This window comes from Protomyctophum parallelum (genome assembly GCF_964188405.1).
Source record: "Protomyctophum parallelum genome assembly, chromosome: 11".
Taxonomy (NCBI): domain Eukaryota; kingdom Metazoa; phylum Chordata; class Actinopteri; order Myctophiformes; family Myctophidae; genus Protomyctophum; species Protomyctophum parallelum.
This window is the reverse complement of record NC_139707.1, coordinates 10,980,609-10,999,810: the sequence shown is the minus strand read 5'-3', so window position 1 is coordinate 10,999,810 and position 19,202 is coordinate 10,980,609. Positions and strand designations below refer to the sequence as shown.

The 19,202-nt window shown below is 45.2% G+C and overlaps 2 protein-coding genes across 3 annotated transcripts in view; both read right to left on the bottom strand.

Annotated features, from left to right (window-relative positions):
• Positions 1-19,202, bottom strand: part of LOC310867348 (uncharacterized protein) — a 61,379-nt gene that overhangs the window by 26,510 nt on the left and 15,667 nt on the right. The window lies entirely within an intron of this gene.
• On the bottom strand, positions 1,947-3,023 carry LOC310867347 (solute carrier family 25 member 33-like). The gene has a single exon (XM_083777320.1). The coding sequence runs from the start codon at positions 2,970-2,972 to the stop codon at positions 2,052-2,054; it is 921 nt and encodes a 306-aa protein (XP_083633446.1). The 5' UTR covers positions 2,973-3,023; the 3' UTR covers positions 1,947-2,051.

The following is a 19,202-nucleotide window of genomic DNA, read 5'->3' as shown; positions in this document are numbered from 1 at the left end:
TTTGAAAGAGAATAGCATGCCCTGAGGCAGAGAAAGGTGTCCTGCTGCCATCTGCTGGCGAGGGTCAGGAATGACATGAACAACATTGACAGCTCTGTCAGTTTGCAAGCAGGCATTCTAACTGACACCAGATTGTACAAAATTACTGTTTGTCAGTGGTTCCTAAACTATTTCATGTCAAGGGTTAGGCCGCGGACATGGCCGCGGACCCCAATCTGAAAATATGTAGTTCCAGGGACTCCAGATTTGTGCCACATTTTAAATATGTTTTCGCAAAATAGCAGATCTACAAGCTCGTAGCACAGCACTCAGTGCTGCGTTATGAGCTTGTAGATCTGCTATTTTTCAATAGCTAAAGTATAACATAATAATAATTAACATTGTATTAATTAAATGTGTCTGTGCACAGACTCTGAATCAGACCAACAGTGAGCCAGCCAGGTGGTGAACTATGCAATTTCTTTCCCCACAAGGTCCCTGGGTGGTGCACTATGCCAGGGGTGGGAAACTTTGCCGGTGGATAGGGCCACTATAGTTCCGCACTCACTCCAGAGGGCCACTGTATTTCCACACTCACTCCAGAGGGCCACTATAGTTCCACACTCACTCCAGAGGGCCACTATAGTTCCGCACTCACTCCAAAGGCCACTGTATTTCCACACCACTCCAGAGGGCCCCTGTATTTCCACACTCACTCCAGAGGGCCACTATATTTCCACACTCACTCCAGAGGCCACTTATTTTTTGCTATTTTTGAATTGGAATGCTGAAAAGTAACATTTATATTTATATATACTCTCTCATTAGCAGGCAACAGTGCAGCACTCTCTCTCTCTCTCTCTGGCACAACAGCGCCCCTACTGGTACTAATAGTCATACTCGTGCTCACAGTCACATAGGTGGGTGGGTTAACGTCACATAGGCGGACACGGACATTGCTGTTCCTTGGAGTGGTTGCACCACTCAAAAAAAGACAATAACATTTTAATACTATTCATTACTATACACACACAACACGCCTGCACAGAGCCATCTAATAGAAGAGTTACGGTATAGAGGGGGCAGAAATCGAGCGCTCTTCATGCAGACTGAACTGAGACAAGATGGAGTTGGAAATACATTGTTTTCAACGAGGGCGGCGCAAACAAGATTTATAAGAAGAAGAAGAAGAAGACAAGAGCTATTTTAAGCATGTGTGTAACATGACAACTGTTTTAAAGATGTAGTGCCACCATTTGTGCGTCTATTTTTGTCTGCACTGGTCATCATTCCGAGGTTTGCACTGCAACGGTTGACGTTGTGTGTGACGTCGGACCTCAGCTCCCGGTCAGCCTACATAAGGTCTGAATTGTCTTTGAGACATTCACTTCATCTCAGTGAGAAGTATAGAGTTTCCTGAGGGGTTTCATGAGACACTACGAGTGAAGACACAGAGATTGTATATAGTCATAGCACGCCATAGTACATATGTATAATTCGTCATTTATTCTAATTGTTATTGCAATTTACGATCTGCGTTCGCTTCCCGCGTTCTCGCGTCTTACTTGTAGTATATATATATAGTTTATATGTATAGTCTCATAATATAGATATTCCACTGTTACTTTCTTACGCATGTTTTATGATAAATGCTTTTGTGATGTATTCCCATGCTTTTGTTCTTGATTATTGTAAGTCGCTCTGGATTAAGAGCGTCTGCTAAATGCCTAAATTGTAAATTGAAGAGGCAGCAGGTGGCAGCCATGTCACATACTTCTCTCTTTCCAATTTCACGCATGCGCACACCACTCGTGCTCATGACGACGACGACGACGACAGATACCCACGGACATTCCTGATTGTAGGAGTGGTTGCACCACTCAAAAATACACGTAGGTCTTTGGATAACAGTAAAACCTGCTTCAAATTCCACCAGAAGCAGCAGCTCATTATAGCAGCCCAAAAAAAGTGAAAAAAGGCAACATGCTGCATTTTCAAATGTCTCTCGTCCAATGTGCCTTGGGTATTGTGTGCCTCCCATCATTTGATGGGACAAACTTTCAAACGCATTGTCACTTTGAATTTCCCAGCAGGTAGACAATGAGTTCATAGGAGGAGAGAACGATGGCTGTGTTGGGGATTTGTCTGATCAGCTGTGGAATCAGTCCTCTGTAAAAGGCTAAATAGCCTTCCTCTACCATTATCAACCTCCCCGTCTGGAAGAAATACTTGTACTTGCTGCCCTCCTCCCGCAGTCTCGTCCGAATGACTTCGTGTGGGTAGGCTATGCAGGAAGCACAACCCTTCGAAAAAGCAGCTGCCATCATAAGTTTCAAGAAGTCTGTTGCTCCTTTGTCCGTTACACTATTTGGGTGTTGTCTTTCAGCGATCTCTTTCTTCAGTGTCTCATAGATAAGGAAGAAGATCATCGTCTCAGAGATGCCAGCATAGGATGCCGTCAGGCCCCGATAGAAGCCCCTCATACCTTCTGTTCTGTAAACATAGCGGGCACACTGCAGTGCGTTCATCTTCTTTTCTCCCCTGGCTTTTTTCTCCAGCTGCATCCTCGTCTTGACCATCCACACAGGGTTCATGAGGGAGTTTGTAACAAAGGCTGCAAACCCAGCAGAAGACATGTGCACCGGTCCACTGTTGGGTACAAACACCTCATTGAACATCTCTTTAGACTTTGAGTACGCAGCAAAATAGATGGCTCTGGAGGGGGCCACACCGACAAGGGTGGGCCCTAAGCCACGGAAGAGTGATCTTGGTCCCTCTTTCTCTAGAATAGACCGTAAAACCTGAAGCAGACCAGGCGTAACAGTGCCTGGCCCTGGCCGGATGACTCCGGTACTACCCACAGTACCCAGCTGATTAAGGCCAGAGGACTGCAACCGGGTCTTCAGTACCTCCAGGGGACAGGTCACGATTGCTCCCACTGTACCACTACATCCCCCGGCGAAGAGATGTAACAGCGTGTCTTTCTGTGCCATGCCCTGCTTCCTTCCTTCCTTCCTTTAGTTTAAACAATCACCGCCACCATGCTCTTCTTCTTTGTAAATGACTGGAAGAATTTGGATGTTTCAGCGAAAGTTGATGAGGGTTGTCTGTGGAGGGAGGGAGGGGAACCAGGCACACTGCCTGGTTGCGGCAGTGTGCTTTAGCATATAGCTCTGGCTTTACTGTCTGCTCACGAGTCCAAATGTATAATATTTAATTTTAACTGGCCGATGCTCGTCGGGAAAGAAAAAAAGTCTGTCTGGCCGTGTCCTTTATGTCCATATATTGAATTCTGTGTCAGCCATGCCCAAATATGGAGTCCAGATCAGTCTATGATGTCAGTACTTTGATGTCATATTGATGCTTGATGTTATGGTACTCCATATACTGTATGGGCCTTGACCCATAATGGTTTGGACAACCACAGCATGTATAGCTTTTACAATGGAAGTCAATGGAGTCATATATACTGTAGGTATGTCATAGATGAAGACCACTAAGATGACTGACATCACAGGCTAGTCACATGAAGTCTGAGATCTGCATTGGAGCCATGTCGTTTCTATGTCGAACTTATTATGTGGTCTCTGTCTATTCCAGTTTTGATATGCTACAACATAGGACTTAATCCTATTTTGAATCATCATTGAAATGTAATGCAAAGCTCATTTCCATGCAAATGACAACAGTAGTATGTCAATGTTATCTTTTCAATCTCTGTCCTGGAAGCTCTTGGAGCAGCTGAAGCCTGGGGGACGGTTGGTTCTGCCAGTGGGTCCAGATGGTGGCAATCAGGTTCTAGAACAGTACGACCGGCAGAGTGACGGAACCTTCCTCAGGAAAGCGCTGATGGGAGTGATCTACGTGCCCCTAACTGACAAGACACGGCAGTGGCCTAGGTATAAAGATACAATGACTAGAAATATGTTGTTACTAAACCAATATAATTGAATTTTGATGTAATTTAGGTCCTCGATTGTTATTTCCATGAAAGAACATAAAGCGTTTCTAGTATGGTGATTTGATCATAAACATGCCATTTTTATTTCCTACATCTGGAGCCTCATGAGTTTCCTCATGATATCCTTGCCATTTGTCTCTTCCCAGAGGTGATCTCTGACTGCAGTGTGGTTGCCTCTGCAGGAGGAGGCGCTGGTGCTGCAGTTCCTGAGTTCAGTAGAACTGCTGATTTGTTCCATCAGACTCCAGTCCTCCAGCCAGGCCATCCAGCCAGCTGTCCTGCTGGCTTGTCACCTAGCAACATGAAAGGTCAATGTGGAGTGAGCACATATAAAGCTGGGTAACAGTATTTTAGTAGTAACCTCACAAGCTTGTTTTGGGAGGTCTGCAGCTTTGTTTTCAAAAGCTTGGAGATACCTCTGTACCATGAAGTACACGCATAGTCAAAGTGGCACTGGATGAGGGCACCGGCCAAGGTCCTCATAGCTCTGCTGTTGACATAAGGGGATATCCTGCCCAAGAAACGAGTTCTCTGGTTGACCTTTGAGATCACTTTCATTGCCATTTTTTCACCTGTGAGTTTGTTATCTAGTATAAAACCCAAGTGACCTCTTCCCTATTTGTGACCACACTGTCACCCACTCTAACTGTGAAGCCCGGGGACTTGTTGAGGTTATGACTTGAACCAAACAGAATAGACTCAGTTTTCCCAGTGCAGTGACAATTTGTTGTCGGAGAGCCAAAGACAGTTGCTACCGAGCTCTGTGCTGAGTACTCTCTCGACCTGCGACTTATCTTTGTCCGAGACCAGGAGAGCTGAGTCGTCTGCGAACAAGAACAGATTGCATTTACATGCCGAGGAGTTCATGTCGTTTACATAAATTAGAAACAGTAGAGGCCCTAGGATGCTCCCTTGGGGGACCCCACACTCTGGGAGGGAGGTAGACAGGGTACCATTCACATCGACCACCTGTTTCCTTCCCTCAAGGTAAGATCTCACCCAGTTTAACGATGGGCCATCAAAACCGATTGCCTTCAGCTTGTTTAGCAGTATGGAGTGGTTCACAGTGTCAAACGCCTTTTGAAGGTCCAGCATGACCATGCCGCAGTACTTGCCTGAGTCCACCTCACGTCTGATGTTATCTGTCAAGTATAACAGACATGTGTCAGTGGAGTGAGATCTTCTGAAGCCTGACTGGAATTCAAAAAGAAGCTTGTTATGAAGCAGATATGAATTTATCTGTTCATACACTAGTCTCTCTATGACCTTTGAGATGGAACAAAGGATGGACACAGGGCGGTAGTTCCCAGGGTCCAACTTGCTGCCCTTTTTATAGAGAGGAACTACTCTTGCAAGTTTGAATTCCTGTGCAACATGGCCCTGTCTGATGGACAGGTTTGTAATGTGAGCCACAACAGGGGCAATAGAAACCGCTGCATCTCTGAGGAACCTAGTGGGGATACCATCATGGCCGGTAGCCTTAGTTGGCTGTAAGGCACTGAGTTTTGATAGCACGTCCTCTGTTGTTTCGGACGAGATTTTGAAGCTGTCCTCAACAGCACCAAGACTTTTGTAAAAAGAGCTTATATGCTGCTCTCCATAAAGGCCTGAATGGGAGGGCAACTTATCCACCAGTGTGGAAGCTATGGTTGTGAAGAAACCATTTAGGCAGTTAGCCACATTCAGCTTATCAGAGATGAGCGAGCCATTTATTTTAATGTTGAGATTCGTGATCTTTGTTTTGAGCCTGTTGTTACAGCCTAGTTCCTTAAGGGACTTCCAAAGTTTTTGGGGCTTTTTCTTGTTTTCTTCAATTTTCTCATTGAAGTAGGTTTGTTTGGCTGTCTTGATCATGCCATTTACCTTGTTACGCAATTGTTTGCATTTGTCGAACAGATGCTCATCTCTGTTTTCTTTTTTAACTTGGCATAACTCTCATTTCTCATTTTCATGGCCATTAGGATGTCGGCATTCATCCATGGTTGAGTTCTCATTTTGCATACCCTTGTATATTGAGAAATCAACTGAACCAGGTTATGCAGGCTACAGTAATTTCGGAAGATTGCTGTGTCTTTTACCAAAATATTGGTGTTGACGTCGCCAATCAAGATTGCCCCCGAACATCCTATGTCAGTTGATACATCATCTAACATGTTGTAAAAGGTGGATTGGGAGGGAGGTCTATACAGAGCCCCAATCAAGAAGCGTTTTGTTTTGGGGAGGTTGATATCAAGCCAAACTGCTTCAATGTCCTTGTTGTCCATCTCGGACCGGACGATGAAGCTGAAATCTGCTCTGACATAGACACAGACTCCTCCTCCATTGCGATCTCTGTCCTTTCTGATGACTGTATAGTTTTCTATACAGTCTTATCTCTGTGTCCTTGATGGAATCATCGAGTCTAGTTTCAGAAAAGGAAATTATACCAACCCTGCCATTGTCAAACATGTCTCTGACTTGGTCGATGTATAGTACGAGACTACGTATGTTCAAATGAACAATATGTAACCCTCTAGCCGAAAAAAATTCCACAATGTCCTCAATAGTGTTCGTACTGTTCAGATTGTCCTCCAAAGGCATGCATGAATGTGTGCACTAGCAGGCGCAGCATAAACCACTCGTCGTCAGACGGAATACACACGCAGATACGAGTCACGACACAACTTTATTGCACATCTGTGCTTTGCCTTTCATCCACGCTTCTATAGAGCGGCGCAGTCCCTCCCCCTTTCAGAACAACGAACGGCCCAGGAAATGAAAATGCAATGCATTTCCCCATAGGCAGTTTTTATTTAATTTATTTAAAGACCTTTTAAGCGTCGTACGAAGCCAACTCTTGTCGTGACAAATCATGACAACACACACAATATTTCGGGCCAAACAAAGAATTAGAAAGTAGAAGAAAACGGCAGGTTACAACACTTTTTTTGTTGTTTTTCTTCTTTGTAATTATTTGTTTGGTCCAACATATTGTGTGTGTTGTCATGATTTGTCACGACAAGAGTTGGCTTCGTACGACGCTTAAAAGGTCTTTAAATAAATTATATAAAAACTGCCTATGGGGAAATGCATTGCGTTTTCATTTCCTGGGCCGTTTGTTGTTCTGAAAGGGGGAGGGACTGCGCCGCTCTATAGCCTTTTAAATCTCATTTCCCATCCACGGGCACAAGCAAAGTGATCAGCAGCTTCCACCCGATCTGGATGGTGGTGTTGTTTCTGACGGGTAGCAACTAGTTAGCATGGGAGCTAACATTAGTTTAACTCTGGTCCATATCGTTAGAAGCCAAGGAGTTCCCCAACCCTCACACTCGATGCTGCGTTTACACGTGCAGACACAAAGACGAATGGGAATATCATTTGGAGCAGGCCGAGCAGCTACTGTACACGTCTGTTTGCATCGACAGTATGTCTGTATCGTTGCGTCTGCCCATGTTTAATGGTCAGGGTTTCACTGTCCACAGCAGGCAGACCTGTCAAAACAATGCACTTCCCAAAACTCAGAGATATGCCACCATCTATAAGTTCAAACCCACCTCTAGAATGTCTTTCCCCAGCTATCTCATTCCACTTTCATTTATTTTATTCCATAGTCTTAGTTTTTCTCTAAAGTTTTTCTCTAAAGTTGTTTTTATTAGTTTTCTAATGTTCCCATTGAAAAGCGTCTTTAAGTACTCAGAGAAGCATTATATAAATAATAATATTATCACTATTATTTAGGGCCGGGACTAATTGCGATTAATTTAGATTAATTAACTACAGAAAAATTAATCGCGATTAACTACAGATAAATTAATCGCACCTTTTTTTTCACCGCGGAACGTTTCTCACTGGGCGCTTTTCTATAGTACTAAAAACTGGAAATAATAAAAAGTCACCCCATTTTGTGTTGCCTAGAACTGGAGGTCTGACAAAAAACAGTAACAATATGAAGTAAGTACAGCTTTGTGATGTCACTGAGATGTACTTGTTACTGTTACTAATTTTTTTTCAGACCTCCAGTTCTAGGCAACACAGAATGGGGTGACTTTTTATTATTATTTCCACAACAGGTATATTAATGACAGTAAAATGTTGAAAATTAGTGGTATCCTGTAGTCACTATTCGTTGATTCACTGGGATACCAAATAACATTAAAAAAAAAGGTTTCTCGCTGTTCTCGGGTTGAATATTGATATGCGATTAAAATGCGATTCATCTAGATTAATGAATCGCAAAGCCTCTGATTAATTAGATTAAGTTTTTTAATCGAGTCCCAGCTCTACTATTATTATTACTACATTTTTAATTGCCTATGCTTATGTAGTCACTATTCATTCATTGATTCACTCGTATCCAAATCCATTTGAAAAAAAATCTCACTGATCAGGTCAAATAGGCCTATTGATATGCGATTAAAATGTGATTAATTGAGATTAATTAATCACAAAAGGTTAAACGTGTCAGATCGCACCGTATCGTATCGAATCGCATCGAATCGCCTCAAATTCCACAAAATCGAAATCGCATCGAATTCCACCGAATCGAATCGAATTCGAATCGTTCTGTGTATAAATGTATCGTCTCTGAATCGCATCGTAGCCCATGCATATCGATACGTATCGAATCGTCTTGTAAAGGAGAGATGCACACCCCTACTGACCATGGTATTACTGCAGTGCTTAACTGACCAGCCAACTGGCCTGACCTGAGCCTCACAGAGAATCTAGGTTGTATTGTCAATAGGAAGGTGTGAGACATAAGACTGAACAATACAAAATAATTTACGGCTGTTATCAATGCAAACCTGGGCTTCCATAACACCTCAACAGCGCCACAGGCTGATCACCTCCATGCCACACCCCATTGATGAAATGATTTGTTCAAAAGTAACCCAGACCAAGTATTGACTGCATACATTAATATACTTTTCAGATGGTCGACATTTCTCGTTTAAAATAATATTTTTTTGTGGTCTCGTAAAATATTCTAATTCAATTGATAGGATTTTTTTGATTTTCATGAGCTGTACACCATAATCATAAAGATTAAAACAAAAAAGGTTTTAAATACTTAACTTTATGCACAATTAATTGAGAATATATGAAAGTTTCACTTTTTGAATTATATTGCAGAAGAAAATGAACTTTTACAAAAAAAATCTAATTAATTGAGATGGAGCTGTATATATGAGAGAGAGAGAGAGAGAGAGAGAGAGAGAGAGAGAGAGAGAGAGAGAGAGAGAGAGATAACTACCGTTCTAAAACAAGCCAACCTATTTAACGTACAGCCAGCCGCACTACTTCCTAGTGGCCGGCAGAGGGTGGTAAAAGCAAAGCCGTGAGTGAAGTCAGTGGTCTGAAATCAATACAGCTCCATCAGCGTGCAGTCAGCTCTGCATAATAGACCAATCAGCTGCTGAGTTCACCTCACACACACTCCAACCTGTCCAATCAGCTGCTGAGTTCACCTCACACACTCCAGCCTGTCCAATCAGCTGCTGAGTTCACCTCACATACTCCAGCCTGTCCTGCTGAGTTCACCTCACACACTCCAGCCTGTCTAATCAGCTGCTGAGTTCACCTCACACACTCTGGCCTATCCAGGTCCACCTTTTACAAGTACTGGCATGATTTGTTTGAGTGGTGCAACCACTCCAAGGAACAGCAATGTCCGTGTTCACCTATCTATGTGACGTTAACCCACCTATGTGTTGGTTAATGAGCACCAGTATGACTATGAGTACCAGTAGGGGCACTGTTTTGCCATAAACAGAGAGAGAGAGACTGTTGCCTGCTAATAAGAGAGAGAGAGAGAGAGAGAGAGAGAGAGAGAAAGAGAGAGAGAGAGAGGAGGGGGAGGGGGGGGAGAGAGGGGAGTTGCATCACTCCGTTCACACGGGTGTGATTTTTTAATGTATTATGGGCAATCAAAATCTGTTGGAAATCTGTTATTTTGATGTGGTGTCATAATTAAACTTGATGCCTGGCACACTGACTATCAAGAAAACAAGGAAAGAAAACTTGAAATAGAATTCCTTGGAGATAAATGGTGATGAATGGTAAATGGTGCATTTATCTAGTGCTTTTATGCAGTATAGAGGTATAGAGGGTGGCAACAACAGTATCGCACTGTTGTCATGACAACATGTCCTTCCAAACAAACTGGCAAACATAACGCCACATGGTGACGTTTCATTAATGATACATCCAGCATCCTGTCCGTCCGACGTCCGTCCCTCCTTTACAGCCTGTCTGTGTCCTTCAAATCCCTGCTTACAACGTATTGTTTCAGAAAAGCATTCCACATCTTGTCCTGTTTTGTATCATTTTGGCCGTTAGATATCTCGTTGTGGGTTATTGATGCTCTATGTTGCATCCATTATAATTAGCCCTTCACTACATCCCACCCCAAAAAGCGATTGTCCAATGCCAATCCAAATAGTTTAGCAACGGTTGCTATGCAGGTCAAGCTTTCTTCGCTGCCAACGTGCCTATTGGACAAGGATGGGTTGGGGAGGGACTTAGTGAAGGGCTAATTGTCCTTTGCTCTCATTGCTTTGTTTTAATGTGTGGATTTTCTGTGCAGCACTTTGTGAGTTTTGTTTAGAATGGTGCTATATACATTTGACTCTTTTTGATACAGAGACAGTCATGGCGGCAAGACTCACTCGGAGTGGAGAGGAGAAAAACTGTGTTTTATTTTGTTAATAGCACAGGCAGACTCTTCACATACTACAGCATGTCTGAAATAAGTGTCAGAGCTGAAATTGACATGTAAATATGAAATAAATGCTTAAACCATGTAGCTAGGCACAGAAGTGAAGCTTTCAAGACCGTCTTCTCAACTCGCCGTTTCTCTGCAAGACATTACTCTATAAGCCATATCTCCAAAACTGGTGGGTCAAACTAAACCAACCACCAATATGTCAATTTGAAGCTATGATTCCCTGCTTTCATATGACATGAAATAACAAAATTTAAAAAAATTAAATCAATGACTTAGCCTCGGTCAGAAACGGTCACGCATAATGTTGTTGTTGTTACTGATACCACCACCACCCCACAGGTCCCCCAGTTACACATGGTACCCGAGGGGGTAAAGGTCTGTTTAGAGTGGGGAAACACAGAGCCCAGGAGGTCCTTGGTCTGTTCCCCTCCCCCCTCTCTGGGGGGGAACAGCACCTACATGAAAACAGAGGGACTCAGGCCAGCGGGTATATGGGACAACGGAGGCCTGTCCCTGGGATGACATTACGTGGAACAACACGCCCAGGTGTCCCTTGTGCCTGTATCCGGTTAGTTACAGACTGGAGCAAAAATGACACTGACTTGATGACAGCAGGTACACAGACAGACAGACAGACAGGCAGGCAGGCAGGCAGGCAGGCAGGCAGACGTTTCAGCATTGTCTACATCTTGGCGTAATCTGAACTCACGAGGAAACCGGGAGTCAATGACAAACTAAATTAAATATGGCCATGGCTGCATGTCTATTTAATGACCGGCCAACTTTCGTAGCAAGGAGGCCATTCATGGAACGTCAGAGACGTCGAAAAACGGCGAGTATACGTGTGACATGCAGGCTGGAGTTTGAAATGCCTTGTTTTCAACGAGGGCGGTGCAAATATCAGCAATTTTAGTGCTACAAATGTGTGTGCTACATGACAACTGTTTTAAAGTATTGTACAGTGACAACTAAAGTCTCTGTAATGTTAATGTTGTACTATTACTACAAAACTATCTAAAAAGCTGGGCTGTTAATTGCCTGGGTCCAGTACATTTTTACCAACTTCCAGGTCCAGGACATTGTCACACTTCGCCAGTATAGAAATCTCTGTAGAGGTTCCGTTTCCCTGATACGCTCTGGTTCTGGTTCTGGTTCAAGTCAATGCGCTTTTTTGCAGTCCATTTCCAGTGGCTTTGAGACTGCGAAACCAAACCGCTTCCCCATGCGGCAGCATCTAGAGTTCTAGACATTGGACTGAAGCCCCATGAAGTGAACGGAGTTGTCGTAACTCCCTCCTCTAGATGGCGCTGTGGCACATGTACAGTACAGGTTGGTTGACACCATGCACTTATAGTGAGTGGTGGAAAAAAAAGTACTCAAATGTTTTACTTAAGTATAAATACTGCAAATGTAGATGTACTCTGTTACAAGTAGAAGTCCCGTATTTATTCAAAATTAAAGTAAAAGTACAAAGGTATTGGCATCAAAATTTTCTTAACCTAAAGTACTAAAGGCTCATATTGCAGAATGTCCCATTTCACAAGTTCAAACTGTGTGCAAAGACAAAGATACAAGCTCGCAATGCGTTGCATCGCATCGCGACGCATTTCAAATGGCTAAAAAGTATATAGGGTTGAAGTGGTTAATATATGTTTTCTAATAAATAAATAAAATCTACAAATTAGCTAGTAACTAAAGTTTTCAAGTAATTGTAGTGGAGTAAAAGTAAAAAATCTGCCAGACAGACAGACAGACAGACAGCACACTGAGCCAACAGTGATAGCAGCACTTGTCTGATGATGTGCAAAGTCATCCACAGCATTCTCTCTCTCTCTGTATTTCTGTGCGTGCGTGGGTGCGTGCATGCGTGCGCGCGTGCGTGCGCGCGTGCGTGCGACACACATTCCTGGACCTCACTGGACAGTTCACAAGAATGCCCGGCATGATTCAGCAAATTGTCGGCATTGCTCGTGGGAGCGCTAACGGTTAGCCGCTGGCCCGCTACGCTACAACAGTGTTACACACAGACACAGTGGCCGAGGGAGACGCCACAATGAGAATCTGTCACCAACACAGTGGCTGAGGGAGACGCCACTATGAGAATCTGTCACCAACAGTGGCTGAGGGAGACGCCACTATGATAATATGTCACCAACACAGTGTCTGAGGGAGACGCCACTATGAGAATCTGTCACCAACACAGTGGCCGAGGGAGACGCCACTATGATAATCTGTCACAGTTATGGGTAAATAGCATGGGCAGGTGGAGCTCACAGCCGAGGCAACCCACCTAGGAGAAGGACACTCCGAACTAAAACCAGGACTGTGAGGAGTTGCGCCCCACAGTTCTTATATAGCATTGTAAAGTCAACCATGGAAAGTCTAGTCATTTCAAAACCTATACTTCCAGCGGCGGGAGTCCGCAGGAGCCTAGCAGCGGACCGTAGTGCTGGTCCTCCCCCGGGGGGACAACATGACGACTGGACCTTAAACCCGCAAGGGAGGGTTCAGTCCGAAAACAGCACACGGTCTAATGCAATCTTGCGTTGCAGGAAACCATTTATAATGGGAACCTTCAACGCATGCACAGTCAGAGAAGATGGGAGGTTGGAGGAGCTCACACACTGTGCAGAGAGCAGAGGAGTGGAGATCCTAGGAGTCCAGGAGCACAGAAGGGTGCACAATGAGATCACCATCAAACACTGCAGGGTTGAGAATTACACCTTCGTCACCTCCTCGGCATGGAGGAACGAAGCCCAGGCAGCAACCGGAGGAGTGGGGCTGCTGTTGAGCCCTAGAGCACGTAAGACACTGCGGAAAACCCACCGATTCTCAGAGCGGATCCTCATCGCCGAGTTTAGTAGCAGTCCGGTAACAACCATCATGGCAGTGTACTCACCCACCAACGTGGCGTCAGTCGAGGAAGCGGAAAAGTTTTACAGGGACCTAGCAACGGCAGTCCGAAGCGTCCCGGCACACAACTTTCTTGCGATTCTGGGGGACTTTAACGCGAGACTCGGACGAACGGATGCGACATACACTTACCATGAGGACACAAACCGGAATGGAGCGTACCTTGCTACACTACTCCTGGAACAAGAACTACTGGCTGCAAACACCATGTTCAGAAAAAGAATGGGCAAAAGATGGACCTTCCAGGACCGGCCTACAGGTATGAGACGTCAACTAGACTACATACTAGTGAGACGAAAATGGAGGAATTCCATCTTGAACGCGGAACCCTACAACACCTTCAACTCTGTAGGTTCTGACCACCGGGTGGTATCCATGAGAGTGAGGTTGAGTCTAAGGACCCCAAAACCGAGCCCCATGGTACGCCATGACTGGAGGACATTCTCCACAAGCCCTGAACTACAGGCCAGATACACAGCGGAGTTCAAGGACCTCGTTCACATACAGGATGTGAGGGAGGAACCGGGCACAGGGTACACGAAGTTCATGGAAGCACACAAGGCTGCAACAGCGAGGTGTGTACCGATGATGCAGAGGACCAGAGGCCCCACCAGATCGAAACATCCAGATGTCATCGCAGCGCGTCAAAGAATAGAGGAAGCACGTCGAGCATGCGATCAAGAGCCGTCCGCAGAACAACGCGAGACACTGAAGGAGGCCAAGCGTCTTCTCTTCGCCGAGTACGACAACATCAAGGGTGAGGAGCTGATGCAAAAAGTCCGCAGGGTAGAAGCTGCTCATGGGGAATTCCAGTACAGCGAGTCATGGAAGGTGATCAATGAGATGTGTGGAAGGAAAAGACCGAAAGAGGGACAGGTGGCAGGAAACAGCCCAGAAGAGAGAGTAACCACCTGGTTAACTCACTTCAGGAACCTCCTCGGCACACACCAGACAGTGGAAGGTGCTGAGAGGGAAATGCCTGTAGTCCTAGAGGATCTCAGCATTAATGACGGCCCTTTCACAGCAGGAGAGTTTGCCAAGGTCAAAGCCTCCCTGAAGCAAGGGAAAAGTGCTGGACCTGACGGCATTCCACCCGAGGTAGTCAAGAACTGCAATCTGGATGAAGTCATCTTGGAGATCTGCAACCAGGCTCTATTGGGAAACATCATGCCGGAAATATGGTCTCTCTCTCACATCATCCCAGTACCAAAATCTGGAGATCTGTCAAAACCTGACAATTACCGTGGTATCAGCCTGACCTGTATCATAGCAAAAATGTTCAATCGCATGATACTGAACAGGATTAGGAGCGCAATCGACCCCCACCTCAGGGAAAACCAAAACGGATTCCGAGAGGGGAGAACAACCTTAGCCCAGATCCTTGCGTTACGGAGGATCATTGAAGAGGTCAAGAGGAACAACCTAGCAGCAGTGCTATGCTTCATTGACTTCAAGAAGGCCTTTGACTCAATCCATAGAGGAATGATGGTGAGAATACTCAAGGCCTACAATGTTCCTCCGAACCTGCTCCGAGCCATTGACACCATGTACACAGGAACGAGAGCCCGAGTGACAACGCCGGATGGTAACAGCGAGGAATTCACCATCCAAACCGGAGTGCTGCAAGGAGACACCCTAGCCCCCTTCCTTTTTATAATAGTGTTGGACTATGCCCTGAGACAAGCTATTAATGGAAGGGAGCCAGAGCTCGGCTTCACTATCTCACCCAGAAGGTCTACGAGACACCCTGCAGAAACCCTCACAGACCTGGACTACGCCGATGACATCTGCCTGCTATCGGACAACGTAAGGCAGGCACAGGCTCTCCTGACCTGTGTGGAGTTGGAGTGCGCCAAAGTTGGCCTCAGTCTAAATGCAAAGAAGACTGAGGTCATACTCTATAACATCCCCCAGGAACATCTGCCCCTAACGACAATAGAGGGTATTGTCCTAAAGGAGGTCAGTGACTTCAAATACCTGGGCGCATGGGTCGACTCCACAGAGAAGGACCTTAAAGTGAGGAAGGCACTTGCCTGGCGAGCTCTTAACGGTATGACCAGTGTGTGGAAATCCAACCTCCCCCGACACATCAAGATCAGTTTCTTCTCTGCTACCGTGGAGTCCGTCCTCCTCTATGGCTGTGAATGCTGGACACTTAAACAAGCCCTACAGAAATCCCTGGACGGGTGCTACACCAGAATGTTGCGTGTGGTACTTAACATCAACCAGGATGAGCACATCACCAACAAGCTTCTGTACGGGGCATTACCAAGTGTAACAGAGAAGATAGCAGTAAGGAGGATGAGACTAGCTGGCCACTGCCACCGACATCAAGAACTCCCGGCCAAAAAGCTTGTACTGTGGGAACCAACACACGGGCATCGATCGAGAGGACGTCCCACACCTACCTACGTGGACGTACTAAGGAAAGATACTGGTGCGGAAAGCACAAAGGAGCTGGCCAGATGTATGGAGAACCGAGATGACTGGAGACGCCGATGGAGGGCTCGTCTGAGGACGACGTAGAGAGAGACCAACACAGTGGCCGAGGGAGACGCCACTATAAGAATCTGTCACCAACACAGTGGCCGAGGGAGACGCCACTATGAGAATCTGTCACCAACACAGTGGCTGAGGGAGACGCCACTATGAGAATCTGTCACCAACACAGTGGCTGAGGGAGACGCTACTATGAGAATATGTCACCAACACAGTGGCTGAGGGAGACGCCACTATGAGAATCTGTCACCAACAGTGGCTGAGGGAGACGCTACTATGAGAATCTGTCACCAACAGTGGCTGAGGGAGACGCCACTATGAGAATCTGTCACCAACACAGTGGCTGAGGGAGACGCCACTATGAGAATGTGTCACCAACACAGTGGCTGAGGGAGACGCCACTATGAGATTCTGTCACCAACACAGTGGCCGAGGGAGACGCCACTATGAGAATGTGTCACCAACACAGTGGCTGAGGGAGACGCCACTGTGATAATCTGTCACCAACACAGTGGCTGAGGGAGACGCCACTGTGATAATCTGTCACCAACACAGTGGCTGAGGGAGACGCCACTATGAGAATCTGTCACCAACACAGTGGCTGAGGGAGACGCCACTGTGATAATCTGTCACCAACACAGTGGCTGAGGGAGACGCCACTATGAGAATCTGTCACCAACACAGTGGCTGAGGGAGACGCCACTATGATAATCTGTCACCAACACAGTGGCTGAGGGAGACGCCACTGTGATAATCTGTCACACACAGCGCTGCTAATTCACCATTCGTCAGCCTTCCGATTGGTCCCTGGCTGACCAACCAGCAAGCTCTTTCTGCCTTGTTCCGCCTTGTTTATGTTGAATTTGCAAAAAATGGGACATAAAAAACAAACATGATATGCCCACTTTGCCCAGTCACCATAAGAAATTAATGCACAGAAAATCAATACGAAGCAACTGAAAAACATGATTTTTCAATGGTAGTGGATGGAGAGAGAGGAAATGTCACCACATTGAGGTTTTGACACCGATATGAGAAATAACTTAAATATACAAAAAAGAAAAAAAATCACTAGCACATTTAATCATCGTTTATAATGTTTTCATCCCGTGTAAATAGTTGATTTACAATTTTTGAACAAATGTTCAGTTGTTGCAGCAGTTGTGACTTTAAGGCTACAGACAGACGTCCACTCCATACCAGGTGGTACTACAGTACTTGAGAACACTAGTAATAACAGTATTATACAGTAGATCCATACCAGGTGGTACTACAGTACTGAAGAACACTCCTAATATCTTAAATGCTTCACTTCCAAAAAGGTTTCGTCTAATCCTCTCCTGTCATCATTACAGTGAAACGGGAAGCTCAATTGCTCCCAGACTATTGCATGATTCTCTCTATAATAATGGGCACAAAAGGGACACAGACAGACGGTTAAACACGGGTGCCATGACAACGGGTATTGCATACTAGGTTCCCAACTTGCATCGTTCCCATGAAGTATAGGGCCGGTGGCCGACGGACACATGCAGGTCTGGTTTACCAGAAGCCGTGGAGGAGGTTGCACAATCATAGTGCTGTGATAAATGTGCAATAGTATGTCTCTCTGTGTGTGTGTGTGTGTGTGTGTGTGTGTGTGTGTGTGTGTGTGTGTGTGTGTGTGCGTGGGGTGGGTTGTCTAAAAACACTGATGCCATTAGGGTCCATTACGAGCCATTAGCTCGTCCGCACGCCGCACGCTAAGTGAATCAATCCCGTTTATCGACAGACAGAAAAACGCATCATCGCAGAGGAGGAGGGTAGAGAGACGAGTCAATCTGAGACACACACACACACACACACACACACACACACACACCTGCCTTTGAAGCATAACAGTATGAGAGAGAGGACTCTGTGTGTGTGTGTGTGTGTGTGTGTGTGTGTGTGTGTGTGTGTGTGTGTGTGTGTGTGTGTGTGTCGGGGGAGGGGTGGGAGGGTACAAATCCATTTTGTAACCTACCAGGGATCATATCGTTCAGAGAAATGAGGCGCAAGGCAAGCTTGTTTTGTGACAAAAAGAATTATCTGAGATATTACGATTGTAAAAACTGCATTCCCATAGACAGCATAAGCCAGCGGAATTTTCATTTCCGTTTTATTTTCTTTCTTTCTTTCTTTCTTTCTTTCATTGAGTGGTGCAACCACTCCAAGGAACAGCAATGTCTGTGTTCACCTAGGTGTTGGTTCACCTATGTATGTGTTCATGAGCACCAGTATGACTACCAGTAGGGGCGCTGTTGTGCCAGAAACAGAGAGAGAGAGATAGTATTAGTGCTGCACTTTTGCCTGCTAGAGAGAGAGAGAGGGAGACGGAGAGTTGCACCACTCAGTTCACAACTTCACACGGGTGTGATTTTCTTTTTCAATGCAGCGCAACCGGAGTGTTATGAGCGCGTACAGGACTCTGTTGTGAAGTGTAATCAATTGATATTTAAATATCAGTCAGGTTAGTTGCAAATTTGTTCAAAAGTAGCCCAGACCAAGTATTAACTGCATACATTAATATACTTTTCAGATGGTCGACATTTCTCGTTTTAAAAAATATTTATTTTAGTGGTCTCGTAAAATATTCTAATTCATTGAGATAGGATTTTTTTCATTTTCATGAGCTGTACGCCATAATCATCAAGATTAAAACTAAAAAAGGTTTGAAATACTTCACTTTATGCACAATTAATTGAGAATATATGAAAGTTTCACTTTTTGAATTATATTACGGAAGAAAATGAACTTTTACAAAATATTCTAATTACTTGAGATGGACCTGTATGTCAGTGGTGATCAACTTGTTCCATGTCAGAGACCCCCTGAATTATCTGTATTTGGCCGCGGATCCCCATCTGAAAATATGTTGTTCCAGGGACGCCATGCAGGGAACAACCAGCTAAACAGTATCCAGGTCTGGTCAGTCGTGGCCGTGTGCACGAAACGAGCACGCTAAAAAGGCCTGCATGCACAGTTGCACTGCACAGTAAACAGAGTTATAGGCCTGCATGCACTGCACAGTAAACAGAGTTATAGACCTGCATGCACTGCACAGTAAACAGATTCATAGGCCTGCATGCACTGCACAGTAAACAGATTCATAGGCCTGCATGC